Consider the following 27,435-nt stretch of genomic DNA (forward strand, 5'->3'; position numbering starts at 1 on the left):
CTGAACTTTGATATCTTCAACTTAATTTTGCTAATCCCACTTTTTTGCCAATCAAGATAAACTACAAATTTCATCAAGTCCATCTTTTTCATTCTCTATATATGATAAAATTATCATGAAAATGGTGAAATTATTCTGAAGTTGCTGGGATGTTCTCCATCCCAATAAGATTCCAACGGGAAAATATATTCTTCTCAGTTCTGGCAAGTTTAGTTAATGTTAACCAGGACGAGTTAGTCAGGTGGTGTACGGTTTGCGGTTGCAAGTACGGCCTCGGGTTCGATTTGCACTGGCCACCATAAAATTTACATGCGGACTTGATCTGGCGCCCGAGACCGAAGACCGTTACCTGGCCATGACCCACCTGTTAGAATTTTCCAAGCCCATGTCCAACTCTCTATTGTCCGATTAGTACGATATTGTCCATTTTGGGCCCGAAGACAAAGCCCGCATGGATTTGTTTCTGAGACTCCTTCCCAAAAGGCCTCGTACTAATCAGAGTTGGACATCTCTTTATATACTAGACATTATTTGTCTAAACTTCCAATGTGGGACTTTGTTTGCATTCACAACAAACCTCCTCTCAAACCAAGTACCACATGAACCCTTGGTTTTCAACCTCCAGCGAAACTTGGCACACCTCTTGTACCGCCGTAATCACCAACGGGCCTCTTCACCTAACCCTTGTTACACCATTAGGATTTATCCACCTAACATTTACTGCACCATTAGGACATTCACCACCTAATCCTTACAGCACCGTTAGGAATATCCACCTAATCTTGTACCGTCGTTAGGGAGAGACTTTCGATATAAGTCTTCGGCACCACTTAATCGCGAAGTCACCTTGAGGATTCTCCTACCACAACCGAAGCTTCCAGGATTTTTGACTGGCCTCTGCTACGCACCCCGTCCTTCCCATCGAAGTGGAGGCTCTTCGAACTTAAAGGGTATTTTGGTCTTTTTGCAGATATTCGTCATCCCGGCTCTGATACCAATTGTTAGGATTTTCCAAGCCCATGTCCAACTCTCTATTGTCCGATTAGTACGATATTGTCCATTTTGGGCCCGAAGACAAAGCCCGCATGGATTTGTTTCTGAGACTCCTTCCCAAAAGGCCTCGTACTAATCAGAGTTGGACATCTCTTTATATACTAGACATTATTTGTCTAAACTTCCAATGTGGGACTTTGTTTGCATTCACAACACCACCTTCGGGTGTACATCCGCGCCGCTAGGGGTTCGGTTTCTGAACCACCACGGTGGAGCCAGGACACTCGGTTATCAAAAAAAAAAAATTAGTTAATGTTACCTCTATGTCTCTATGCATGGTGCACAGTCTCAATTAGTCATCCAAAACCTGAAAACCGAACCACAACTAAACAAAAAAAAACTGAGACCGAAATTGGACCAAAAATTGAAACTCGTGTTGGAAGCCGCAGAGTTATTCAAATCTCAGCAGGGTTTATGATATTCTTCTCAATGCTAGGTCACAATCACACACCAGCTTTTAGCTTCTTCTTTGAAATGTTTCTTTCTCATATAAGTTTTTGTCTTTCTGCAGGCAAATTTGGAGCTTTGTTTGCTTCAATACCTTTCACCATATTTGCAGCTGTGTACTGCGTCTTGTTCGGTCTTGTTGGTCAGTTACATACCTGTTATATCTCACAAGATCATTAACACTTGCTATATATATCTAAACACATCTTTCTTTGGTGTGTTACGTTGCAGCTTCTGTTGGACTCTCTTTCCTACAATTCACAAACATGAACTCCCTGAGAAACCTCTTCATCACAGGCGTGTCTCTCTTCTTAGGACTATCGATCCCCGAGTACTTCAGAGACTTCGCCGTGAAGGCATTGCATGGTCCAGCTCACACCAACGCTGGTTGGTTCAATGATTTCTTGAACACAATCTTCTCTTCTTCACCGATGGTGGCGCTGATGATCGCAGTGTTCTTGGACAATACTTTGGATTACAAAGAGAGTGCTAAAGACAGAGGGTTGCCTTGGTGGGCTAAGTTCAGAACTTTCAAAGGAGATAGCAGGAATGAGGAGTTCTACACTCTCCCTTTTAACCTCAACCGTTTTTTCCCTCCTTCATAAGTTTTGTTACATGTTTGTGTTTTGACTCAGTTACTTGTGTTGTGTGTGACTTATCATCACCCAATTATTATTTTTTATCTATTTGAATTATTCTTTTTAATCTAATAAAAGATCTTTTTTTTTTATCAAATCTAATAAAAGATCTTTTTTTGATAATTACAGTATGGTACTACTTCCTAGTTCCTATGCAAATCTTATCTCTAAAATCTAATATGGGGTGGGTGGTAAAATGTCATTTAGATTTTTAAGATTGCAGCCAAAAAATGGATTTATAATCTCTATGCAATTTGTATAGTGGATTTATAATCTCTATGCAATTTGTATCACTGATTCAATTATGGTTACTTTTTAGAGTAGTCTATAGTGGTTTTGCCGGTTTATTGTTTCACTTTAATCGCCCAACAATGTTCTTTTTCTTTTCTGGCGATACCTACCAATAATTCAATTTTGAATTTATATAGCTCTTTTCGTTAAAATCACATATAAATTTATTATATATCGAGTACATAAGATGTAAATCAAGATGATGCTTTAAATATACCTATCTTATTGTAACTATTTAATAGATATACTATTTATTTTAAATGAGTCTATTACTTTTTATAACTATTTTCTTATTTCGATTTTTTTTTTTTATTAAATAAATTCTGTGTGATTAATAATCAAATTTTCTTGAATAATTTATATTAGTTAGTTAAACTATATCTTGAATTACTATCTTATTCAAAGATTTATCCTCTATTAGATTAACTTCTCATTAGAAAATATTTATATATAGTTAATAAATATATAATTCTGACCAATGTTTAATACAAAAAGATAAGGACCATATGATTACAATATTTTCATTCTTATATAGACAAAAATTAATTTATTTTACCATAGTTGCCATTATGTTAGTATATTTATTTGGGTCAAAATTTTGCTAATTTCATTAATTAAATTGAATTAGAGTTGATAAATCATCTTCACCGAACTCTCTTCCGCTTATTTATTAGTAGAAAAGAGTACCAAAACTTCTGTTAGCTCGTCCTTACCGAAACAAACAAACTTTCATTTTAATTCCTACACAATGGCTTCTTGTCTTTACTGCCAACAAACAAAACCAATCTCAGAGTTTTATAGAGCACACGTTTCTCCTCAAGGGATCTGATGCGAGTTTCTGATTATTTGTTCTTCAGTTGCTAAAAGATCAGAGGCATAAAACTCAGAAGAAGAAAAAACGAAACCTTGTTGAGATTTTACTGTTCCTCTGCTTCTCTGGTTCATAAAGTTCGTCTCTTTTCTCTCAAAACGGATCTGGATTCTGGTAAAGTTTTGATTTTCTGAGCTATGCTTTTCAGTTTAGGGGCAATGTTGTGTCTGTTCACTCTTTGTCTGATACAATCATACTTGATCTCGAACTTTTGTAACTGAAAACCCTCGTTTTTGGTAGATATATATGAGCAAAATGGACCCGGAAAGTTGTTTGAGATCGATCAGTGTTTGTGAAAGTTCGAGTGGATCTGATGTGCTTGTCAAGGGTGAAACAAGTGACCCTGTCTCAGTACATGTGTTGGTTGAACAACGAGAGGAAGAACAAAACAAGACTAATAAACCGCAACAAGTGAAAGAAGATGGTGTTGGATGCTGTAACGTTTCAGCTCATGCTGTTCATGAGGTACAGAAGAACGATACTTCAACACATGTTTCAGGTTCTGTTACAGGAGAGAGTGATGCTTCAACAAAGGCAAAGGCGGAGGAGGAGTTCCACGTGGTAGATTTGAGTAGTTGTGGAGGAGAAAGTGATGATGTGCAAAGTATCTGCAGAATATGCCATTTTGGGTCTGATCAAACACCGGATAGAGTTTCCGGTAAGACGACAGTAAGCCTTGAGTTGATTTAGATTGGTTGCAAATGCAAAAACGAGCTTGGCCTTGCCCATTTTCACTGCGCAGAAGCTTGGTTCAAGCTAAGAGGAAACAGGTAAAATAATTCAATTATTAGCTTGGTAAATGTTATGGACTCTATTTGACCGCATTAGCTTTCGACTATTAAGTTTCAGTATTAAGTCAAATCTATACAGGAAAGTGATGGTTTAAAACCTCTGTTGTTGTGTTCTTGGCAGTGTGTGTGAGATCTGCGGTTGCACAGCAAAGAATGTTACAGTTAGCTTGACAGAGGAGGAGTGGAGCGAAGAAGCAATAATAGACACAAGATTGGATGAGAGAAGACGTTCAAGTGGACGATCTTGCTGCATTCTTCTTGTTATTATGCTTGTTATCATCCTCCTTCATTGGTTTTTCAAAAAGCTTAATGGTCACTACAAAAACAAATGAATGAACGACATGAATTTAGTTTGTCAGTAAGTATATCTGTTTGGTAATATTAATCATCAGTTTCCGACACTAGATTAAACAGTCTCTCTAGCTCTAATGTAACTCTAACTAAGAGTTTTTAATCGATTGACAATTTAGAGTTTTAAAACTCTAAATTTTTAGTCTAGCTAACAGAAGAAAACCATTTTTCTGAAGTGCATTTTGTTCTATCTGGTTCAAAATAGTCAGGATTTATTTGGTGGTTCAGTTCTGGTATTTTCAGATGATTTGGATAGTTCAAATGGTCAAGGTACACAAACAATCAAACTGAACGTAATTTGATAACCGGTTTTTTATCACAAACACTCAAACTTGAACCGAATTTAAAAATAGCCTAACCAATTTTTATAATTATCTGAATAACCTAGAAACATAATGAACCCAAGCCAGGCCTAATTCCCCTTCTCATCATCATAATGATGCATTCCATGCCTTACATATGGGCCAATATGGTTAATTTAATCATGGCTCAAATATAAACATTTTGCATACAAACTCTATAAAACGATAAATTAATATTTTGTATTGAATAACATGGAACTAACATGTAGGAAGAATTAAAGATATTTAACTCCAACAAAGCCTTCTTTTGAAAAGAAAACAAAACAGAAAAAGCTCTCTCGAAGCATGGCATCCAAGAAAGAAGAACCTTTCCCGAGAAAATCCAAAAGAATACTAAACGACCTGGAATCATATGACTAGCTCAAAGAATATTGGAGACAAGGACGAGAAGGAGATCCTCCATGCATACGATGAGGCCAAAATGTTCTTCCATGAGGGTGATCACGAGAAGGTTTTGGAGATAACAGAGGAAACCATCTCCATTCATGGCAGCAATCCCTCATGATATCGTCACCATCTTCTCCAAGGCCACATGTTCTTTGATTTGGCGAGAACAGTGGATGGTAAAGATCTTAAAAGTGTGTACGTGTTAGCTTGCTTGGATTCTTATTCAGTTTCAAGTCTTCTTTGTCCTGAATATGTACGCTCCTTCCACGAATGTGCTCTTTCACTCATTGAATTAGGTGATAAGCTTGGGATAAGCAAGTTGTATGAGAAAGCTCAGTCCAAGGTTAGGCTATGATTATCGATGAAGATTCTTAAACCTCAAAGACCTTCTGATCATTCTATAGAAGATGATTGAGGCTTTAATTGATCTTGCTAAAGAGAAAATGAAAAGCAATAAGGCTATGGTTGTGCATGGTACAACTAGTGTGGATAATCAAATACAAGAACATGGGAAGGGAAATGCTGATGTTAATCTATTCGAAGAAGTTGTGGAGCAAATTGGATGAAAAAAAGAAGAGATTTTTTTGGTTGTGGACGGTAGAGGTTTTGTGGACAAAATGATGCAATCAAAAGACATCTGTGGAAACTCAGAAACTCACTTAACAAGAAGGTTGTATTTTTCTTCTTCATTTCAGTAAGTTCTGACCTATGACATGACAGCTGACTAAAGCAAATTTTGAAGATTTTTTTGCAGGTCATCTCCATTGATGCGAAGATTTTGTTGAACAATTGGCCATACAATCACCATTACATATTGAGTGATTGTAAACAGAACGAACAAATTATATACATATATATAGTGGATGAAAGTGTTTTTAATGATTAGTGAAAAGCATATTCTGTCGCACATCCCATGGTTCATAGAGCATATGTTACTAGTATAATCCTAAAGACCAACCTCTTCATGCGGTCCTCATGCTTCTTATTCGCAATTTAACATCTCTTTTTTTAGTTTTTTTCCTTATTTACTGAGAAATTTTTGGGACTGCAAAGGAAGAATTCTGTTTTGTTATGTTTCACATACTACTAAAACTATAAGGTGTATTTTTGTCTTTTCACGTAGCCATCAATATATTTTAGTGGATTGTGGAAGGTTGTCTTCTATTCATGATCATGTGATAACTAATTCGCTCTCCTCACCACCAAATGAAACGTCATATATTCATTGAATCAGCAAGAAAAGCAGAGATTACTGATATCAAATGTGTATACTATAATTGTTTTGAATATATTTTATTTAGCAAATCAGCTATTCATTTTTAGATCTATATACAACTTTTATTAGAAATTTGAATTCAATATGAGAAGATGATCATTCATGTAGATGATTTATTCATAAATATTATTGAATATGTTTAGACAGCTCATAAGACTTTTCTAGAGTTAATTGTGCAGTCTGTTTGTAAATGCAATGTAAGGATACATTTTTGGCCCACAACAGTATTTTTAAAGTGAAATTAGCAATCCAAAAAGCAAATTAAAAAAATTATCAAATGAAACAGTAATGTTTTTATTGGTATATGTGTTTACGATTATGTATATGACTTAATGAATCCAAATCTCCATATATTTGTATTCAGTTGTAATTTTATTGTGATTATAACTGATTAATGTACAATGTGCATTTGTTCAATGTATCGGAATATTTGTGCAATCCAAAAAAAATTAAATGGATGATTATGCATATCTATAAAAATCAGATTTAGCCATCCTCACAGCAGATAACCCTGGCCTAGCCTTGGACTCAACTTTCTTATAAGCCTTGCTTTTCCCAAGTTTTTCACCCAATTCGATAAATGAAAAAACACATCGATAGAAGAATTAAGCTTATAGTATCAGAACTCAGAACCGAGAAAATTAGACACTGAATGAGAATCAACACAAGCTAATAAGTGGACAAATTTGAGATCATTACTATCAGATTTTCTCGCCAACTCAAAGAAGACATCACCTTGGAGTAAATGGTGAAGATATCAAATTTATTCGTCTATGATCAGAGATGGTTTTCTCTGTTGTCTCCAATACCCTGCTGTAATCAACTTCATGGAATAAATATTTGGCCTGATCGTATGCATGGATTGATGATCTTCTTCTCTAAGTCCTTGTCTCCACTTTTCTCTGAATTGGTAGTCATGTGAAACCATGTAGCACAGTCTTCTTCTAGATCTTCTTGAGAAAACTTCTTGTTTCTTCGATGCCAAGCTTCCAAGAATATGGCAGAGTGAGTAAGAAAAAAGAAAAAAACGTTTAGAAAAATAGAGTAAAATTATGGTTAGAGTAGTTTATATTTTTGATGCACGGCTGGAGTTTCATATGCTCATTCTTACATGTGGATAAATAAATACTTTAATTATGAGATATTTAGATCTTTTTAGACCATATTGGAATTTTTTTTGAAACCCTAAGAAAATTACGGTCTAAGAATTTCTAGTTTGTTTTAGGACATATGTTTGTGTAACTTGTGTTCTTGGTGGAAAACTTTGAGAAACTATGGGACATAACATAATCAAATACTCTCTTTGATCTTTACAGACTTACACAAGCTTTGTTTCCTTTCAATACATATGTGAACATGAAGCATGTGTACACGTACAATCGTGAGATTCGTGATTCTGCAAGCCTCCTTAAAACTTTTCTTTTTGTCAGAATATTTAGAATAATAATGATTGTATTTACTAAAACTGGTTCATGGCGTTTGTTAAATGTTAAAATATCAACTTTATTTTAATACATCTCCCTAGAGTTATAGAGTTAAGATCCTTCATCAAAAGTCCTTCGTAAAAGTCATTTAATCTTCTTCAACCAATTCGTCGCCCGTTAACTCCAAGCCGCGCCTCTTCTGAACTTGATATCTTTAACTTTGTTTTGCTATTCTTTCTTGCCAATTACGGTAATTTAGATTTTATATTCACATATGTAGTCAAAATAAGGCCAAATATTATTCTTCTTGGATAATTAAGCATATTGTATAATAGTCTCACGTTCAAACTTTGCTTGGATTATCCAAAAGATTATTTCTTCGACCAAGAAATCATATCCGATAAAATTAGTCAACTCTTTAACATTGAGATTCGAACTTTTTATTCGATCAATGGTCAAACTTTTCCTTCGCTAAATCAAAAGAGCAAATGTGTTGTAGCATTCTTTGTCATTTGATCAACATTTGAAAATTCTACGCTTTTTTTTTGTCACTGTGAAAATTCTATCTTAAGCCTCCATCCCTCTATATACACACACACATTCATCTGACTATTTTCCCTCATAGCAACAAAAAAAAGATCAGAGCTTCATCGATAACTCCAACAAAAACCAAACTTAATGGCTCGTCTGATAATCATTTGCCTCTTTCTAGTCCTCGTAGCCTTCTCGGCTTATCCTTCGCTGGTCACGTCAAGAAAGCTACTAGAGACGAAGAGACATGAAATGCTATTAACCCCGAGGGAGGAGGTGAAAAGCCACATGACTCACGTGGCCAAATTCAAATTTACGGCTGGTCGGTTTCTGACATCCGCTCCTAGCCCCGGTGTTGGACATTCCGGTGGTGGCCGTTGATTCCCTACGATTCGTGTTTTTCTTTCTACAATTAAGATGTTGTCACATTTCACCAATGCACTCCAAAACTAATGGACCGCAAGTACCCAGTTAGAGAAGCGTATGCATAGGAATAAACTACAAGTTCCAATGTGGAATAAAACAGTATACGTATGAATACCGATCGGGCAAATACAAAGGCCGTGTAACTTTAGAAGTCATAAACATCAAGATTTAATTTTAAAGTTGTTTTTTTATTACATGCACACGGGACAGGCTGGACTGCACTTACCCATTACCTTTTTCCAATTATGTGGTGGTTGATCGGTGCTCGAGTTGACCATAAGAAGTCAAATGCTTAATGGTGTCCCTCGAGAACATATTTTTGTTTGTTTTCTTCTGTTATATCTGAAGTCTGCTGTCAGACTTCAAATATTAGACTTCAGATATTAGAGGAAAAGCAAAATCATGCTCTGCTTGCTTGTCAACAAATTCTGCTATTGTTGTTCTGATACCAAAAAAATCATGAGTGAAAATATGATATTCTTTGGTCAAAATACTATTCTTATTTTATGATATCACGAAGTTTCATTTGTAAAAAAAAAAAACTTATATAAGGATATTTTGATATAATTTATTCGTCTCCTTCGATTTTCTACAACAGTCCTTGCTAAAAATGAATATATGGATGAAACAAAAATGAATGATATGGAAATGAAACAGAGAAAAATAAATGAATAAACGAACACAATTCTCACATTCATTACTCTATAACAGAGAATATATATACCCGTTACCGTTGTACGCACATCAGTGGATGGATCTTACTGTCAATATTTGCCTATTTGGAACTGATTTGTGGGACAACTTGACACACTTCATGATCATCACGACTAATATTAACCGGATATACTTCATCGTGATTTGGGTACCACACCTGAGTTTCGTCTTATCTTTTTCACTCGCATCAGTTGGCTATTATAAATCTCAAAAACTAGAGGTAGCACAAAATTTTAGCCAATTTAGCACATGATCTCATTTTTATTAGTTTATACTGTTCATGCAAAAGCGTCGTTGAGTACAAATCTAAAGCCCATCTAACAGCCTTACAAAACAATACAAAAAAATCTCGGCCCAATCTTGTTAAAAAAAAACTAAAGCTGACATGGCAAACAGCGATTCGTTACACTACCGTGTCCAGCATAATTCTCTCACATCGCCACGATTTAGCATTTATCCTTAAATAAAAGGGATAAAATCTGAAATGGAGTTTATTATTACAAGTGTGACCTTCGTTCGTAGACCATCAAAACTACAAAGCTCCTCCCTTCTCCAACCGTGTGTATTAGTGGGAACATAAAAATTATCGGAAAACGTCGACTTTATAGGAGGTGATCCGTCTTCTCTTCTCTATAACATTAGATCGAAATTGCTCGCATCTATCCTTTATCGTTAATCTCCTGAACCTTTTTTTATATTTTATTTTTATTTTGTGAGTCTTTCCGCATCTGAACAAATTGGGTGGGTGAGTGTCATGAATCAGATCTGTGTAATTGCTGATCCTTTGGTCTTAGATCTGTTTCTGGACATCCATCTTTATCGAATTTTATGTTTTGTATAGATCTGGTTCATTAGCTCTAGTCTCTAGTCTCTAGTACAGTTTCAATTTTTATTATCGTGGCTAACGAAACTGCTCAGATTAATTGATTTATTTTTCTGGGTCCTCTTTGTTCTGAAGAATGAAATAGTTTTTGAGATGAAAAGGTTGTGAATTTGTATATAAATCTGACTGAGCAGTAATTTTCTGATTTTGATACAGAATCAGCTTTTGATTACAATACTAGACAATGGGAGGAGGATTTAGAGTTTTGCATTTGGTGAGGCCGTTCTTGGCTTTTCTTCCGGAGGTCCAGAGTGCTGACAGGAAGGTGCCTTTCAGAGAGAAGGTTATCTACACTGTCATCTCTCTCTTCATCTTCCTTGTCTGCAGCCAGCTTCCTCTCTACGGTATCCACTCCACCACCGGCGCCGATCCTTTCTACTGGATGCGTGTCATTCTCGCCTCCAACCGTGGCACCGTCATGGAGCTTGGTATCACTCCCATCGTCACCTCTGGCCTCGTGATGCAGCTCTTGGCTGGTTCCAAGATTATCGAGGTTGACAACAATGTCCGCGAGGATCGTGCCCTCTTGTAAGTAGTGGACTTGTTGTTGTTACATACATCTTGAGACTGTTGGAAAACACTAAAGCGGTGTTACTGGCTTTTTTGTAGGAACGGTGCTCAGAAGCTTCTTGGTATTCTGATCGCCATCGGTGAGGCTGTTGCGTATGTTCTCTCTGGAATGTATGGCCCCGTTGGTCAGCTCGGTGTTGGCAATGCCATTCTCATCATCCTCCAGCTTTTCTTTGCCGGAATCATTGTTATCTGCCTTGACGAGCTTCTTCAGAAGGGATACGGTCTCGGCTCAGGAATCTCCCTTTTCATTGCCACCAACATCTGGTAAAAGAGACTATAGCACAAAGATCATTTCTGGTAAATGGACTTCTTTAAGTTGATGCTATCGTTGCAGTGAGAGCATTATCTGGAAGGCGTTCAGCCCAACTACAATCAACACTGGACGTGGAGCTGAGTTTGAAGGTGCTGTTATCGCGCTGTTCCACATGCTGATAACTAAGTCCAACAAGGTTGCTGCTCTCCGCCAAGCGTTCTACCGGCAGAACCTTCCGAACGTCACCAACTTGCTTGCCACGGTATTGATCTTCCTGATTGTCATCTACTTCCAAGGGTTCCGTGTGGTTTTGCCTGTGAGATCAAAGAATGCCCGTGGGCAACAGGGCTCTTACCCGATCAAGCTGTTCTACACCTCTAACATGCCCATCATTCTCCAATCCGCTCTCGTCTCAAATCTTTACTTCATCTCTCAGGTACGTACCACTTAGAGTTACTTATCTCCACAATAGACATAATATGCTAAACATTGAATCTCTCTTGTGGTCAAAACAGCTTCTCTACAGGAAGTTCAGTGGAAATTTCTTTGTAAACCTTTTGGGACAATGGAAAGAATCTGAGTACAGTGGGCAGTCTATTCCAGTTAGTGGTCTGGCTTACCTCATCACAGCTCCAGCAAGGTAATGCAAACTCTCTTCCAACTTTCGTTTTAATCCATCAAATTGATATATGCACCTAATAAAATGTTACTATATGGTTACAGCTTCTCAGACATGGCAGCACACCCATTCCATGCACTGTTCTACATCGTCTTCATGCTCACTGCTTGTGCTCTTTTCTCAAAGACATGGATTGAGGTCTCCGGATCTTCTGCTAGGGACGTGGCCAAGCAGCTCAAGGTAATAAACTCATAAACAACTCGATATGCATAACCTTGAATGGTGTGTTTGGGTTATTTGATATTTGGAAACTCCATCAATGCGTGTGACAGGAACAACAAATGGTGATGCCGGGACACAGAGAGTCGAACTTACAGAAGGAGCTGAACAGGTATATCCCAACAGCAGCAGCTTTCGGTGGAGTTTGTATCGGTGCACTGACCGTTCTTGCTGATTTCATGGGAGCCATTGGGTCCGGGACTGGAATTCTCTTGGCGGTGACAATCATATATCAGTATTTCGAGACATTCGAGAAGGAGAAAGCAAGTGAACTTGGCTTCTTCGGGTTCTAAGTTAGCGTAAAAGTTTGAGGAGAGCTTAGACCATTTTTTTTTTCTTTTTGTTGTTATAAACAAAATTTTCGCTTGGTAGTTTTTCTTGTAATACAGTTTTATGCTTTTTATAATGTATGTTTCTAGTTATTTCACTTGTGACCCCAAATAAACAATTTACATATTTGAAGTTCAACAGAGCAACTTCCTTGTGGCCAACTTGGATCTTAAAATATGGTTCTGCAAATGCAATACAGACCACATGAATTTGAATATGTCTACAAAGGAAGCTCATTCCGCACATATGTTTTGTTGTTTTACAAGTAAAAAGCAACTGATGAAAAGAAAACTATCAAAAAAAAGTCTTTATATATAACATTTTAGAGTTCTACATAGTAAGTTCAATCTCTTCATCATAATCACCAGACGCAATAGATGTTTGCCAAATAACATCTCTAGTAACGATATCTACTAGTACTTGGGCTTACTATGACCGTCTACACTAAGCTTCAAGGCGTGCTTAGAAGCTTTACTAAGCGCCCTCCTATCCTTCACTCTCTTCATCAAAGCTTCATACCTTTTGCAATCACCGTGCATCTTCGCACGAGCCTCGAGTCTTTTGTCAACTTTCGGTCTAGGACGCAACACAAAATCCATCGACGTTGCCGTTGGCACCGTCACCACCACTCTATCACCAGCTGGCACCATTGGTTTCGGTCTCGCGGAGAAGTCAACATCCACATCAAAGTCTCCAACTCTCGCTTCTTCGGGAGCCGCCTTCTTCATCTTCTCTCTTCTCGAGAGCAACTCCTCTTGCTCCTCACGCTCCTCTCGGCTCAACATGTCCTCGTACCTCGTGCTCCTATCGTAAACCATATGCCCCCACCTGTTGACCAAGTCGTTGGCGAGCCTCCTGTTACCCCTAGTCTCTTCCTCCGACTTGGACAAGAACATCACCACCTTGGCGAGACCGCTCTTGATCAACTGCTCTCTCCTGCACCCCAGTCCTTTATCTAGTATCACGCTCAGATCGTCTAGAATCTGCAAGACGGAGGTGCGGATGTTCGTGTTGGGCAAGCTACCGTCCGGAAGCGGCTCTAGCCAGTTCTTGAGGAGGCTGAGCACTCCGTGGTCTAGGAACTCGGCTTGGAGGTATTTCTTCGAGAGAACTCCGACGAGGATGGGTAGCTTGAGGAGCTTGTTGGTCGCGGGTTTGCCTTGCTTGTTGAGCTCCACGTCGTCTTCTACGGCGAGCTCGAGGTTGGCCATCACTTGTTCGACTTGCAACGCGATCTCCGCCTTGTCCTTCTCCCACACGCACTTCTTTTTCCTCACTTGGAAGAGTTTGTCTATCTCGTCGTTGTCTTCCTTCATCTTGGCGCGATCGATAGCGACCTTAGGGTTAGGGTTTGGAGGAGTGTTGTTGTTCGTGAGTGAATCCCACATCTCTTCGATCTCTGTGGGGATTTCGAGATCATTGTCGCGAGCAGAATCTTGCTTCTTTTTCTTCTTGGGATGAGACTTGTCTTTTTGATTGCGCTGTCTCTTCGTCCCTACTTTGTCGTCGTCAGAAGTAGCCCTAGGTTCCTCCGCAAGATCATCGAAAAGCTCTTCTGTTTTGTCGTCGACAGAACTAGCCCTAGCCCTAGCCCTAGTTTCTGTAATACTTTCTTGACTCATTCTTTTTTTCTATCGTATTTTCTCTTTCTCTCTGGTTTATCTGTGTTTTTGTTTTGTTGGCAGAATGTTTAGTTGAAGACCACTTTGACTTGCTTATATATAGAGAGAGGTACTAGTTAGACTCCGTGAAGCCCAAGTTTTCCTTTTTTTCTCCCCTGATAAAACGGTGGCGGTTTGATGTTTTCCTTTTTTTCATCTATTCTGAAAATCAGATAAAACGTCACCGTTTCTTTTTATTCCTTTTTTCTAAATTTTAGAAAAAATATTATTATTAATAAAATAAGAAGAGAAAAGAAAAGCCCTAAATAAACCCTACTCGAAATCGAACACGACGGCTTGATTTGGAGACACTTCTCTTGAGACAGGACATTCAAGTGGTGGTGATGGAGATCGATTTGGGAGCAAACGCGTTCGGTATAGACTTCCATCCATCGAAGAATCTTGTAGCTGCTGGTCTCATTGATGGACACTTGCATCTGTAAACTCCAAAGCCACCTTTCTCTTTCAATTCCACTAACAAGCACCAATCATGTAAAACCTCGTACTCTGTTTCTTTGTTTTTTGGTTGCAGATACCGTTACGACACAGAGTCTTCACTTGTCAGGTACTAAAACCGATCTTTTAATCTCCAAAGTTTGTGTCTTTTTCTTGTGGGTCGTGTAAAAATCGCTGATTTCTTTTTTTTTTTTTTTTTTTTTTTTTGGTGTTAGGGAGCGTAAAGTTCGTGCTCATAAGGAGTCTTGCAGAGCTGTTCGGTTCATTGACGATGGCCAAAGTTTGTTCCTTTTAGCTTTTAGGACACTAGTTTGAGCTCATATCCGAACAATTATAGTTGTTGGCTTTACATTTTATTCTTTTTTCATGGGTTTATTAGGAATCGTCACAGCTTCAGCTGATTGCTCTATTCTAGCCACTGATGTGGAGACTGGTGCTAGTGTTGCACGTCTTGAGAATGCTCACGAGTAATAATTCTTATTCACTTGGATACACTTTTTTTTTGTTTGGTTAGCTGGTGATCTTTTTAGTGACTGAGAATGTTTCCGCATTGGTCTTGTAGGGATGCTGTTAATACTTTGATAACTGTCACTGAGACAACCATCGCTTCTGGGGATGATAAAGGCTGTGTTAAGGTCTGTTCAAAATATTTGCTTTTTCGTCTTTAATCATTAACGCAACTATAATACAACTTACTCTAATGCTACTCCATTGGTGTGAGTTTATGTTCTTGTTTTTATGATAATAATGTGTGCTCATCGGCTCAGATTTGGGATACGAGACAGCGCTCTTGCTCTCACGAGTTTAATGTACATGAGGATTACATTTCTAGCATGACCTTTGCATCTGATTCAATGAAGCTAGTGGCAACAAGGTTTGGATCTTTGTATTTCATCTGATTAATTGAAGAAAGTGATTTTTGAATATTCAGTGAAGACTTTTCCGCTTATTTATCCTGACTTGGTTTCTTTGATACTGTTTTAGTGGAGATGGGACTCTATCTGTCTGTAATCTCAGAACGAATAAAGTCCAAGCTCAGTCCGAGTTTTCTGAAGACGAACTGCTTTCTGTTGTTATAATGAAGGTAAATATTCTATCATCTCAAGCTCCTTTGTTTTCCACATTGTTGTTACTTATGTGTTATCGTTACCTCTTACCTGATTGATTTCAGAATGGCCGTAAAGCCATCTGTGGAACTCAAAATGGTATTCTCATGTTGTATTCATGGGGATTTTTCAAAGATTGTAGTGATCGGTTTGTTGATCTATCTCCAAACTCAGTTGATGTCCTATTAAAGGTGAGATGACATTTGTTTTTATATTACTGCATTATGCTTAAGGTAACATTACTAGGCTATTGACTAATGGAAGCCTTGTGGATTTATGCTCTAGCTTGATGAGGATAGACTTATCGCTGGATGTGATAATGGAATAATCAGGTAACGAAAAGAAAAGATAAAAAAAAAAACTCTTCTTCCATGATAGAGAAGGCTCTTCACTGTTTATCTCACAATCAAATTTCATTTGGCATTTTTTTGTTTTCTCCAGCCTCGTTGGAATACTACCCAACAGAATCATACAGCCAATTGGGTCTCACGAGTTCCCTATCGAAGATCTCGGTATCATAATACACTTATCTGTTCTCAAGTCAACAGTTTGTTGATCTTTGTGAATTATTAATACTTTGTGTAAGAATGAGTTTCTAAATGTTTTGGTGTCAAAAACTCTATTGTAGCTCTCTCGCATGATAACAAGTTTCTTGGTAGCACAGCTCATGACAGTATGCTCAAGGTATCTATCTATCATCTCTTCTCTATAAAAACAAGCCCTCGCATTTTAAACAGCTCTCTAATATTTTTTTTTTTTTGGTGTTCCTGTTTATGAAGCTGTGGGATCTAGACGAGATTATAGAAGGTGCTAATGGAAACGCATCGGGAGCTGCAGAAGACAGTGACAGCGACAACGATGGAATGGACCTTGACAATGATCCCAAGCCTTCCAAAGGTAAAAACAGAATCCTCTCTGGAGCCTTTAGTAACATTTTCTTGGCATGTACTTTTGACTATGATTCTCATCTCAATTTTTATATGCTTCTTGTACAGGTAGCAAGAGGAAAACAAAAAGCAAAGCTGCTAATCCAGTGGACAACAGAGCTTTCTTCGCAGACATGTAGCTTTTGTTTCAGATTTATCTGGAAAAAATATACCAGATTCATACTTGAGTTATCTATGTTTGATTCTGACAGTGTTCTTAACCGATATTATCTTTTCTCAATGTTTCACCCATTACAATTATATGCTCATCACCAATCAAACAGGTGACCTACCATTCAGACCTGTGAGCCTATTCAGACATACAAGATTTAAAAGAAGCAAATGATTTCAAAAGAACAAAACAAAACTCTTTCGTTTGCATCATTTTGAGAGCTTAAGCGAGAGGTTGTGTTCTAGAGTTAACGCAGACTACTTCTCTAATGCAGATGTATATAAATACACCAGATTCATACTTAAGTGTCGATGTTTTACCATTACGATATGTTAATGACCAATCAAACATGTAACCCTTTAACCTATGCAGGCATATACAAGATTCGAAAGAGGTAAATGATTTCAAAAAGTGTGTTCACGTATACAACTTTTTGGTGCAAAGGAATACACATATTTAAACTAATAATTCAATTTGATAAGCAAAGCCTTGTGAAAGGCTTGAAAGAACCAACTTAATGAAGAAACTATACTCAAGTGTGATATGCTTTTCTGACTTGCCCTTAAGCTATGGCCGATTTGATTGTCTCAGTTTGTTTAGGACGCCACCATGACTTCTTAATCGAAAGCAAGCCTTCATTGTCTTTAGACTGCGTAGTTTTCACCTCCCATTTCATGGATTTCACCATTTTCTCAACTTCCCCTATCGTTTCCATGTCGTCTCTAATGATGAATGTTCCCTCTGGCCTCAGAATCCGATCAACTTCAGCCATTACTGACTCCAACTTGCACCTGTAATGCAAAAGGGTTTTATATTCAGCACATCAGATGAGATCATGAAGTTGAATAAAAAAGAACAGGTGATGTTGTTGTTATCTACCTCTTCCTCAGGGTGGAGAAAAGATGATCAGCATGGAGAAGGTCATAAGTCCTTGGATAAGTGTTGAATGACTCACACCAGTCATGATAGATTCCAAACAAACCACGTTCATATATGACTGGAAGCGTATCAGGCGCGTCCACAGGAACCACGTTCATCACCCACAGCTTCAGATCCTTCAACGCGGCAGCGAATCCTCCATAGACTGCCCTCATGTCCATCACGTTTCTAACGTTAGACCAGTCTATTCCCATGCCATCAATGTATGACTTTGAGACAACTGTCTTCCACTTCTCTTGGTCCGCTGTGAAATCCTCTGGTGCAGGTTTCCCATAAACACCTTCCTGCGAGTCCAACCACTCAGGCGCAGTCTCAAGCCTTTCCGGCCACATGTTGGGCCACGCTGCTCCTCTCTTCGTTGAATCTTCTGTCACTTTATGCATACATGCCTCAAGTGGAACATTCCTACAAAAAGTAAATCAAACATATCAGCATCAGATTGCATTTGCTTTACTAGTGGAATTGAGTAAAGAGTTTTAAGGACAACACTTTACCAGGCTGCATTTTGATCATCAGAATCCTTGCAGAGAGGTGGTTCGTTTTGAGGTCTTTTGTTGTAACATTCATTTGTAGTTGGCTTTTGATAAATGGCAGCACCAACCTCATTCAATTTGTCTTTCTTAATTGTCACCAGCTTCCAACACATTGCTTTTGTAAGCTCAGACATTGCTACAGAAACACAAAGTAGGTTAGACTCAAATTCCAAAAGCCTATTTTGAGGTAAAGAGCTAGCAAAGATGACGAAAATAGAAAAAGTTTGCTTACCTTTCCATATACCAGAATCTTCCTCGTTCTTCCTATAGACTGGAGTGGCTGACCAGACAAAGAAACCACCCGGTCTCAAAGCACGGTTCAATTCCAAAAGAAGCTTACCACCTTCATTTCAAAGAACACACAAAAAAAATGTTATTCTACAGAAGAAAAACTAAGACAAAAGATTACAACGGAAGAGAAAGTTTACCTTCAATATGCCAAGGGACTCTGCAACGAGCACAATGGATAAGGTCAAAAACAGAACCAGGAAAGGGCAATCTTTTGGTTCCCATAACATTCAACATCGCAGGGATACCACGTTCCAGCGCGAACTGCACTTGCGCCTCGTGCTCATCCTTTGGAGCAAACGACAGAGCAAGCACGTCTCTTTCGAAAAGGAAACCTCCGAAGCTAGCAACTCCACACCCAACATCCAATATAACACGGGTTCTATTTCCCCACGCAATAGCAGGATATGACTGCAACAAAATACAATCACTTCAATACTTAATTATCAATGCCGTGTAATGAGTAGCTAATTATGAAAACTGTACCTCTTGGATGAAATCAATGTAGTGAAGAGCACCGTTCACGAATTGAGTACCACCACCAGGGAAAGTGAGATGCTCACCACTCATCTTCACCCAATTTTGATGTCCCTTGATCGCTGCAAGCTTGGTGTGGGGAACATTGTTGTACCAGATCTGCAATATAAAAAATAGATGTCAGGACAGATCCTTCAAAGGAGCACAAGCAGTAAAATCATACTAAGTTCACCTTTGCTCTGCTGTTTGGCCACTTGATGGATCGTTTATACCCATCAGGGAGAGACACAAGGCAACGTGGAGACTCCTCAGGACAGTGACGCTCGCGGTGCTCGTAATGCATCGTAGACTGAAGCTTTTTGATGACTTGCAAGTTGTCAAGGCAAGGGATGTAGTCTGGTCCAGCAGTCACATTGCACGTTTTCCATTCGTAGCTTGTTTGGTCTTTAGACTGTTGTGCTTTCTTCTCGTTCTGTGACTCGACCAGTTGGGTTGACCAAGATCCGTCTTTGGTGCTCGTCTCTTTTGTAATCTCAGCCTGGTCACCGGCTGGAAAGACCTCCTTGTTACTCTTCTCCGTGCTTTCTTCAGTATTCTCTTCCGTTTTCTCTTCAGCCTTTTCATCAGTTCCTCCATTATTACCATCCTCGGATTTGTTTTCTTCTGTGCTCTCTTCAAGCTGAGTTTTCTCTTTCTCCTTCGCCTCATCGCTTTCAGACTCTGCTGCTTCTTTCACAACCTTCTCCTTTGATTCATCGCTTTCGGATTCTACTTCTTTAACAACCTTCTCTTTCTCCCCATCTCCATCATCATTCTCCTTTCTCTCCTCGACCACCTCACCGGAGCTTTCTTCAGGATCAGTCTTCACTTGGTTATCCTCACTCGCAGCCTCCTTCTTCACGTCACCTTCTTCTTTTTTAAACTCATTCTTAGTAACAGACTCCACGTCTTTTGAAGTATCAGTAGAGGAAGAATAGCCAGCAGAGTCATCCGGGGCAGACCAAGAAGACGTGAACATCCATGTCCCAACTAAACAGAGGGAAACAATCAGAACAATGGTGATGGTTAACCCATAGCTCGATGATTTCTTCCCGTCTACACGAGAATACTTCCCCCCCATAGCCATCTTCCTCGTTGTCAATGAAACCTTATACCTGAAAAAAAAAATATGACAAAGGAGGAATCAGTAAAAGCTTAGATCAGTAACAAAAAGATGTACACTTTCTTACAGTGGATCTCGTTATATCAAAGCTCTAGCAATTTCAGACACAGCTGACTTTTAGATTCATTCACACTTAGCTGGTTAGGCTCAAAGTTGTAAACTTTGGGAAGATGAAAATATGACAAAACAGAGTAACACCACACACATATACTTACAGATCTAGATCATCAAATCAAAACTGAACTGAACTGAATTACACTCGGATCTTACAAGTAACGAAGATTTTTTTTTAGATTGAAAAATGGATCTAATTTAATGAACAAAAAACAATAGAAGACACGAAGCAGAAGTTTCAGGACAAAACATCAACTTAACAAGTTAAAAAAAAGGAACAAGATCAGTTCGAATCAGACATGAAAAGCAATGGCCAAGACAGAAGCAATGAGATCTGCAGAGAGGGGTTAAGTGAAAGATTACCAGAAGATTAAAAGGGAAAGATTGCAACTTGTTGATCAAAGGAAGGAGTTGAGATTTTCTGGATCGGAACTTTAGTTGAAGTTAATATTTCAACTTCCAGAATCCAGTGAGCGAGCTTATGGGGTTAACGACGGAATTATAAAGATGACTTTTTATTATTTAAAAAACACTAACTAATGCGCAATTTCGTGTTTTTGAAGATTATTAATTAGTAATTAGTATATTCCATGCCGCGTCGATCACCGACACAGATCTGATGACACTCGAGTGTGAACTGCTTGCCAGCTAAATGAAACCACGCGTGTTAAAGGCCATGGAATGGAACCCATTCTTTTTTCTTTAACGGGCCGTAAGATTCGGCCCATAAAAAACTGGTTGTGAAGTTTCAAGTAACAGTTTTGGTTGGTCTTATCTTATTCTGATTTGACTAGATAAAACTATTGAAAACTATCTTTTGGTATAAGTCAACTAGTTAACAGGATGAATCAACTGGCGAGAAAAAAAAAACAGGATGAATCAACTGGTTATAGTTGACTTATATTTATAAAATCTATAAATTTTTGTTTATCTATTTGTGCGGACAATTTAGTTTGGTTTACTTGGTTTGATAGCTCATTAAGTTATTTGAATTTTACTCACACAACTTCACTGCATTGTTGCGATTTCAGCAACTAACTTGAGATTTTGATTGCTAGCGTTCAGATGTGTCCAAGTAAACATTCACATATCATTTTGTGTGCGTGTGTATACATGGCACTGATTAAAAAGAAATTGCAGTCCAAAAACAATATATTACATAGAAAAAGAGAACTATGTTCAGATCTCATGAATCAAAAATTTCCTTGACAATGAAAAAGAAGATATATCTTGTTCAATAATTGTCTAGCAAAAGGCTGTTCTTTGAGCTTCTACTGTCCACTCTTTGCTACACATGTTCATCATCATCACACCAACAAAAATATCCGAGTCAAGAATATTAGGGGAGAATTCATGGACTACACTGTATGAATCACAATAATAAATAATCAGATTCTAGTAAAATCTAATCTTTGGACAAGTACGCAATTCTGTATTACAAGTAATGCAAACAAAATTTCAGAACCGGAGCTAGGTATCAACAGTAGCCAAATAGGGTTTGTTTTTAAGATGAAATGTAATTTGTCATTAATGGTTCTACCAATCTCGGATTGGTAACCATCTCAGAATCATGAAAAAATTAATTAAATTGCAAAAAATTCTAAAATTCGTGGAACGATAGAATAATTAAAATCAATTATTATAAAATATGAAAATAACTAAAATTTATTAAAAAATACTTTAGTTCTCATTATAAATACTTAGCTTATCTTGCATTTTAATAATAGATTAAAATTTTATAATATCATAAAACAAATTGTAGTATTTTTTATTTACAACGTAACTATTTATCATTAAAAAGATATTAAATTTTTTATTACCATATAAGTTAATAATATGAAAATGTTGACTTTATAAATGATTTATTAAGATTCACCTTTTCACTTAATAAAATATTTTTAAATATTTTTTGTTGCATTTTTACATATTTTTTCATTCCGTATTTTTTATTAATTAATGAAATACTTGTAGAATCGCGTTTAAAACATCAATCCGCCATTCCAAAAAGTTACCAATCGGGCCAAGTTTCAGCGATACAGTTTTGAGTGGAAATTATTTATAAAAATAAAAAATTGAAACCTTCCAAAGTTCTTAAACTAATACACTGCCAGTAATTATCTTCCAGAGCCTCCAATCACATCAAACAAACCGCAGCAACTCAGCCACGAGTTTCGAACAACCGGTGGACCAGAAAGCAAAAGACTCTGCAAATAGGTCTAGAAGATTTAAGGAAACTTAACATCAGCTCAGATACAGGAAGGGGAGAAAGAAAGAACAAGAGGTGATACCTTCTCTTCAGAAAATTCTGGCACTTGAGATTCTTTCACAATCTTGACATCTTTGCTTGTTTCTGCAGCAGACTCTGGAATGCTACCTTTCTTTGCTTCTTCTGGTCTATGCTTCTCTTCACTTTCATCAGACTTATGCTGGACAGAATCCGAGCTTTCAACTTGTTTGTTTCTGTCAGGGATCACAACCTTTGAGACAAAATCATCAGCAGGTACATTTTCCAAAGTACCACCAGCCTCTTCAGAAGCTGCTTTACTGGTATTGTGAGTAACATTCTCATAAAAGGAATTGGATGGTTTGTCCACACCACTCTCCTCGTGTCCGTGTCGCAGAAGAACATCTGCATCTTCTGTTTTCTCTTTAACAGTGTCCTTCCCTAGACGAGATAAGGGAGAAGGTGATGAATCTCTTGTCCAAAATTCTCCATTACCTTGAGAAACAGGGGAGCTCAAATTTCCATCACTTTCTCCCTCATCTTGGCTTCCATGTTCATCATATCCTGAGGTGTTCAGTACACTTGAAGATCAAAGAAACAACTGACAGCACAATAACAGACTTTCTCTTAAGAATATTGATAGAAAGATAACAAAATTCCAGCACTTGTTGCAACATATCAAGAAACAAACACAACACAGACATCCAAACACGAGTCATATAAAGTTAGATACGTGATTTGCTTAGAATGTTTCAACAAAGTGGTTTTCAAGCCATGGATATATGAGTTCTTCTTGAAGTTACAAGATTCTATGTAATTTAGGACCAAAAATATACCAAAAGTAATATGTCAAAGAAGAAGACAGTACCATGAACATTGAGGGCTTTGTTGCTTGGACTGGCTCCAAAGGCTTCCAGCTCTTTCTTCTTCTTTGAGGCCTTTCCCTTCTTCGCACCAGAAGGCATGATTGTAACCACAGTCACGAGCAGATGAAAAAATGGTTTGGCGTTGGTTCGTTCACTTCAAAAGATTCTTGAGTTTCTCTTTGTCAGTGGGTTTTGCTTTGTTTGTTTGTATGTGTGTGTCTATGTGGAGTTGTGTTTCTCTGACTTTTGTCTGTATGTTTGGGGAGATCAAATGTCACTGTAACAGCCAAGTCAGGAGATAAGGCGTCGTCATGGGATTATTAAACGTGACCATACGGCTCCATATCTACAGTCGATAAGTTTTTTTTTTTTTGCTATTCTAAACTTTCATATGAATTTATACGGTTCGGTTTGGTTCAAACCGAAGCTACTTAAACATCTATTTTATTGAAAATCTATTCTATTAAAAATCTATTTTATTAAAAATAAAGTACAAAACAATATTTACCTATTTCTAAATGAATTTTTACAGATTTTTATTCTATTTTTAATTAATTATAATCATTTTATTCATTATTTTAAAAATAATTCAATATCATTTGTTACAATAGTGGAAAAAATAATTTATTATATATTTTAAATTCTTTTTAAATACTTTATTTTTTCATAATATTTAGACAACATTTATTTACATATTAACCATAATAATTAAAATATTTGAATAAAATTGTTTTATTTGTGACAAAAATTCAAAATAGTTAAATAAATTTTTTTAATTGTTTACCGAATCAGTCAGACATAGATATTTGGGTACTTGTTCATGTACTAGTTGAATCTTTCGAGTAGCAGTTTTGAAATTAAGTTCTATTTGGTTATTTTAATTTTTGGATGAGTTTTTAAGTCGTGTCTTCTAAAATCCGGATATATTCGATTTTGATGTGTAAAAACCAAAAATATTAAAATATTTATAGAATTAATTATACGATAACACATATAAAATACATAATACTATTTATAGAAAATAAAATATTAATTTATAATAAGGTAAAAGTTAATTTTGCCTGGACTTGCCAAGGAGACGATGACCAAGCCAGAACTTTTCATGAGCCATGAAAAAAATAACTTAGTTTGTTTGACGGGTATGGGTCGTTGATGGGCCAATAATAAATAAGGCTTAATTAGCTCTTCGTGGGTTAACTTTATAAAAGCTTTAATGCATTTCTCTCGTTGATCATTGATATCACCGGCGGCAACTAATTTCTACTAGTATCTTATTTTCTCTCTCTCGCAATCAATGACAACAGAACAGCTGTTTCTGTTCAGCTTTTGTCCTCAAGATAAAATCCAACTCAGATATATTCATCACTCTCCCATAATTCCAATTAAAGTACAAAAGACACTTGAGACTTTACTTGCATTGGATTTTAAAATTTAACGTATAACAATTATTGTTGTTCTTTCTGTTTTTTTTTTCTCTTATAATTTGAAGAACAAATAAGAACTAATGGTAATGGATAACTATTTTTTAAAATTGTTTTACATTTTTCCCAGGTTTACTTTAGATAAAAACAACACTGGAAAATCCGCAAATTGTAATAATAATTGGAAGAAAATCAAATGGCAAAAATCGGGTAGTAAGTAAGTAACATGTTCAATTCATCAAGCCTCCAAAAAACCGGTTAACTTGAGAACCGAATTACGAACCCGGCTCAGATCTCTCCCCTTAAGAGTCCTTCCGCTACCCGTGCAAACCGAAAACGCCATTTCTCCTCCTTGGATCCTCCGTCCGACGATAACATGCGGCGGCACGATCTCTCCTCCACCGCCGGAGTATTCATCCTCCTCCTCTTCTTTCCCGACGTACCTCCTCCTGAACATGTTCTCCGGAACATCCACCGGAAGCGATCTTGATAACTCCTCCGTCCTCTTAATGATCCTGTTTGTCTTCTTCTTCTTCATCTCCTTGTTGACACCGAACAACATGTCGTTTTCATTCTCGTCGTCTCTCTTGAAGCTGAAATCTTGGGAGAAGACAACCTCAGATTCATCGAATTCCTCAGCCATTAATAACAAAGAGAATTATAATTGGAAGGTTTTTGTTTTGGTTATTAGACGATTAGAGATTTCACTAATCTTTGTAGAAAATTGGAGGGTTTTTTTTATAAAGGGGAATAGAGAAGATGATGAAGGAAACGTAGAGAGAGTCTTGAGAAGTGGTGTTGGGGTTTTATGTGTGTTTAACTGTTTGTCTAGTGCATGATGTCATGGTAATGGCATAGAGTGCGGGCCCCCCATTTAATTTTCTGTTCACTAATATTACAAATAGAAAAAATTCGTTTTTAATAATTTTGGCATATGGACAAATCTTATCTATACGTGTCTGTGCAATGCAAACTGAGACTTGACTCTAAATTGGATCGTTCTTTTGGTCACCATCACCAAGTCGCATCAGGTTTGCTATAGTTTGTCTTTACTATCTTACTTTTTGTAACTGTGTTTATAGCCATGAATTTATTCCTTAAAAGTTCTTTTGTTCCAGGGGGTCGCCTAATATTAACTATATAATTTGAATTATGAATATATTGGAGTCTATAAACGCTGGCACAAAAATATTTCAGGTAGAATTGTAGTATATGAGCATTCCATGTTTTTATGAAACATCATAATCATGGAAATATGTAAATTAATACCACTAGAGCATTATAATAAAGTGGATTTCAGTCTAGCTTATTAATTTTTTTTTGCTCCATTCATTTGAATACAATACTGACGTCTATTAATTATGATTGTTAAGACTCCAACTAATAGCTGGATGTGTCATAATAAGAAAACAAGTAACTATTTTGTAATATTATCTTAGGCGCAGATCACCTTTTGTGTTAAGTGGTGTATCCGTGTATGTTTTAGCAAAATAGAGACCACATATTTTTATGAGGCTGTGACACAATCCTCGTTCCTGGGTTTAGTTAGATGAAATAATTGAATGTCTTTTTTGCTGCCACAATACAACTTTTAGCAGTTTAATTATAAGTATTGTTTATACATGCAAAATAAAAATATGTGTAAAGAATACGTAAATATACGACGTGAACACCCGTGAGTCAGTGAGTGAATCTGTCATATTTTGTAACTTGTGTATCATGAAGTTTCTCATGCATGGTTTACAAAATTTGTTAATCTGTTCTCCTTTTATTTTTCTGGAAATATTTCCAACAATGTTTAAGATGAGCAAAAATAAATGAATGCAGTGAAAACGATGTATCAGAAATTCAGAACCCGATCAAGCATCATGTTTAGATTTTTGAAACGGGACAGACTCGTACTTCGTTTTGTACATGACAAATAACTGCAGATTGCCACACAAAACTACATGGTCGAGCCAGTTTCAGCTATGGAAAGTTAAATCTTTTTAATGAAATGAGTTTGTTTGAATCGATCACAATATGTAATCTACTTATTCTTGCTCTTTCAGACTTTTAACAAGCGGTGTCGGTTCGTATATTCTACACTACTGAATGTAGGAAAGATATAATAATTTGTTGATAACTTGGTTTGATTTTGAAGGTAAGGTATGAAGAATTAATATACGGGAAGTTGGAAACAATACCTTTTGTGTGTTTTACTGAAAAAAGGAATCTAGACTTCTGCGTGTACAGACACATCAGGCTCCGTTGCTTTCGGCCCACGCGTAGTGTTTAATATTTTGGCACTGTATACAAATACTATTCAAACGTTAGTGGTAGTTTAAAATTTATAGTTTCTTGTATTAACATGACAAAGTGAAGTTGTTACATCAAAAAAAAAAGTGAAAGTGACTTCACTTTCTAAATGAAGATCAAATAAAAATTTAAATTTATAAAAGCATAAACAAACCTCTAGCCACTAGGTTGTATTCATATATAATTTAGAGATCCTACAAACTACAATGACTAGTTTGTAATACCTTAAAACATTTTCAATGTAAAAATCTATTTTCTATTCAAAAAAGAATTGTTTTATAATAGAGTTGTAG

At 37.0% G+C, this 27,435-nt stretch overlaps 7 protein-coding genes and 1 pseudogene across 9 annotated transcripts; 4 read left to right on the forward strand and 4 right to left on the reverse strand.

Annotated features, from left to right (window-relative positions):
- Window positions 1-1,271: 1,271 nt before the first annotated feature.
- LOC108812178 (WD repeat-containing protein 55) lies at window positions 1,272-16,909 on the forward strand. 2 transcript variants are annotated; one of them, XM_056988951.1, is made up of 14 exons: window positions 1,272-1,279; window positions 14,489-14,599; window positions 14,693-14,725; window positions 14,832-14,896; window positions 14,996-15,083; window positions 15,179-15,251; window positions 15,384-15,490; window positions 15,601-15,700; window positions 15,788-15,913; window positions 16,008-16,054; window positions 16,164-16,234; window positions 16,351-16,406; window positions 16,502-16,619; window positions 16,718-16,909. In XM_056988951.1, the coding sequence occupies exons 2-14, from the start codon at window positions 14,505-14,507 to the stop codon at window positions 16,786-16,788; spliced, it is 1,050 nt and encodes a 349-aa protein (XP_056844931.1). In that variant the 5' UTR covers window positions 1,272-1,279; window positions 14,489-14,504; the 3' UTR covers window positions 16,789-16,909. The 2 variants fall into 2 exon arrangements, with proteins under 2 accessions (XP_056844931.1, XP_018439864.2); XM_018584362.2 differs by lacking the exon at window positions 1,272-1,279 and having other exon boundaries at window positions 14,419-14,599.
- Window positions 1,286-2,191, forward strand: LOC108808738 (nucleobase-ascorbate transporter 2-like). Its single transcript, XM_056988954.1, has 3 exons — window positions 1,286-1,489; window positions 1,565-1,642; window positions 1,732-2,191. Exons 1-3 carry the CDS (start codon window positions 1,306-1,308, stop codon window positions 2,103-2,105), a joined length of 636 nt encoding a protein of 211 aa, XP_056844934.1. The 5' UTR covers window positions 1,286-1,305; the 3' UTR covers window positions 2,106-2,191.
- On the forward strand, window positions 3,141-4,492 carry LOC108809994 (uncharacterized; annotated as a pseudogene).
- On the forward strand, window positions 10,043-12,639 carry LOC108813405 (uncharacterized). The gene is made up of 7 exons (XM_018585945.2): window positions 10,043-10,173; window positions 10,602-10,973; window positions 11,055-11,282; window positions 11,353-11,707; window positions 11,787-11,911; window positions 11,995-12,130; window positions 12,223-12,639. The coding sequence occupies exons 2-7, from the start codon at window positions 10,630-10,632 to the stop codon at window positions 12,460-12,462; spliced, it is 1,428 nt and encodes a 475-aa protein (XP_018441447.1). The 5' UTR covers window positions 10,043-10,173; window positions 10,602-10,629; the 3' UTR covers window positions 12,463-12,639.
- Window positions 12,519-14,176, reverse strand: LOC108808739 (protein IWS1 homolog 2). Its single transcript, XM_018580844.2, has one exon. It carries the CDS (start codon window positions 14,119-14,121, stop codon window positions 12,913-12,915), a length of 1,209 nt encoding a protein of 402 aa, XP_018436346.2. The 5' UTR covers window positions 14,122-14,176; the 3' UTR covers window positions 12,519-12,912.
- Window positions 16,910-17,202: 293 nt separating the features above from the next.
- On the reverse strand, window positions 17,203-20,849 carry LOC108812177 (probable methyltransferase PMT25). The gene is made up of 8 exons (XM_056988950.1): window positions 20,697-20,849; window positions 19,290-20,211; window positions 19,067-19,216; window positions 18,721-18,991; window positions 18,525-18,635; window positions 18,254-18,428; window positions 17,700-18,164; window positions 17,203-17,611 (listed from the first exon to the last, which is right to left on the reverse strand). Exons 2-8 carry the CDS (start codon window positions 20,181-20,183, stop codon window positions 17,383-17,385), a joined length of 2,295 nt encoding a protein of 764 aa, XP_056844930.1. The 5' UTR covers window positions 20,184-20,211; window positions 20,697-20,849; the 3' UTR covers window positions 17,203-17,382.
- Window positions 20,850-22,306: 1,457 nt separating this feature from the next.
- Window positions 22,307-23,701, reverse strand: LOC108838110 (uncharacterized). 2 transcript variants are annotated; one of them, XM_056988952.1, is made up of 3 exons: window positions 23,426-23,701; window positions 22,622-23,121; window positions 22,307-22,549 (listed from the first exon to the last, which is right to left on the reverse strand). In XM_056988952.1, the coding sequence occupies exons 1-3, from the start codon at window positions 23,520-23,522 to the stop codon at window positions 22,448-22,450; spliced, it is 699 nt and encodes a 232-aa protein (XP_056844932.1). In that variant the 5' UTR covers window positions 23,523-23,701; the 3' UTR covers window positions 22,307-22,447. The 2 variants fall into 2 exon arrangements, with proteins under 2 accessions (XP_056844932.1, XP_056844933.1); XM_056988953.1 differs by having other exon boundaries at window positions 22,307-22,537; window positions 23,426-23,700.
- Window positions 23,702-24,927: 1,226 nt separating this feature from the next.
- LOC108809602 (protein S40-1) lies at window positions 24,928-25,664 on the reverse strand. The gene has a single exon (XM_018581746.2). It carries the CDS (start codon window positions 25,485-25,487, stop codon window positions 25,083-25,085), a length of 405 nt encoding a protein of 134 aa, XP_018437248.2. The 5' UTR covers window positions 25,488-25,664; the 3' UTR covers window positions 24,928-25,082.
- Between the last annotated feature and the right edge of the window lie 1,771 nt (window positions 25,665-27,435).

Source organism: Raphanus sativus, chromosome 6 (genome assembly GCF_000801105.2).
Source record: "Raphanus sativus cultivar WK10039 chromosome 6, ASM80110v3, whole genome shotgun sequence".
Taxonomy (NCBI): Eukaryota; Viridiplantae; Streptophyta; class Magnoliopsida; order Brassicales; family Brassicaceae; genus Raphanus; species Raphanus sativus.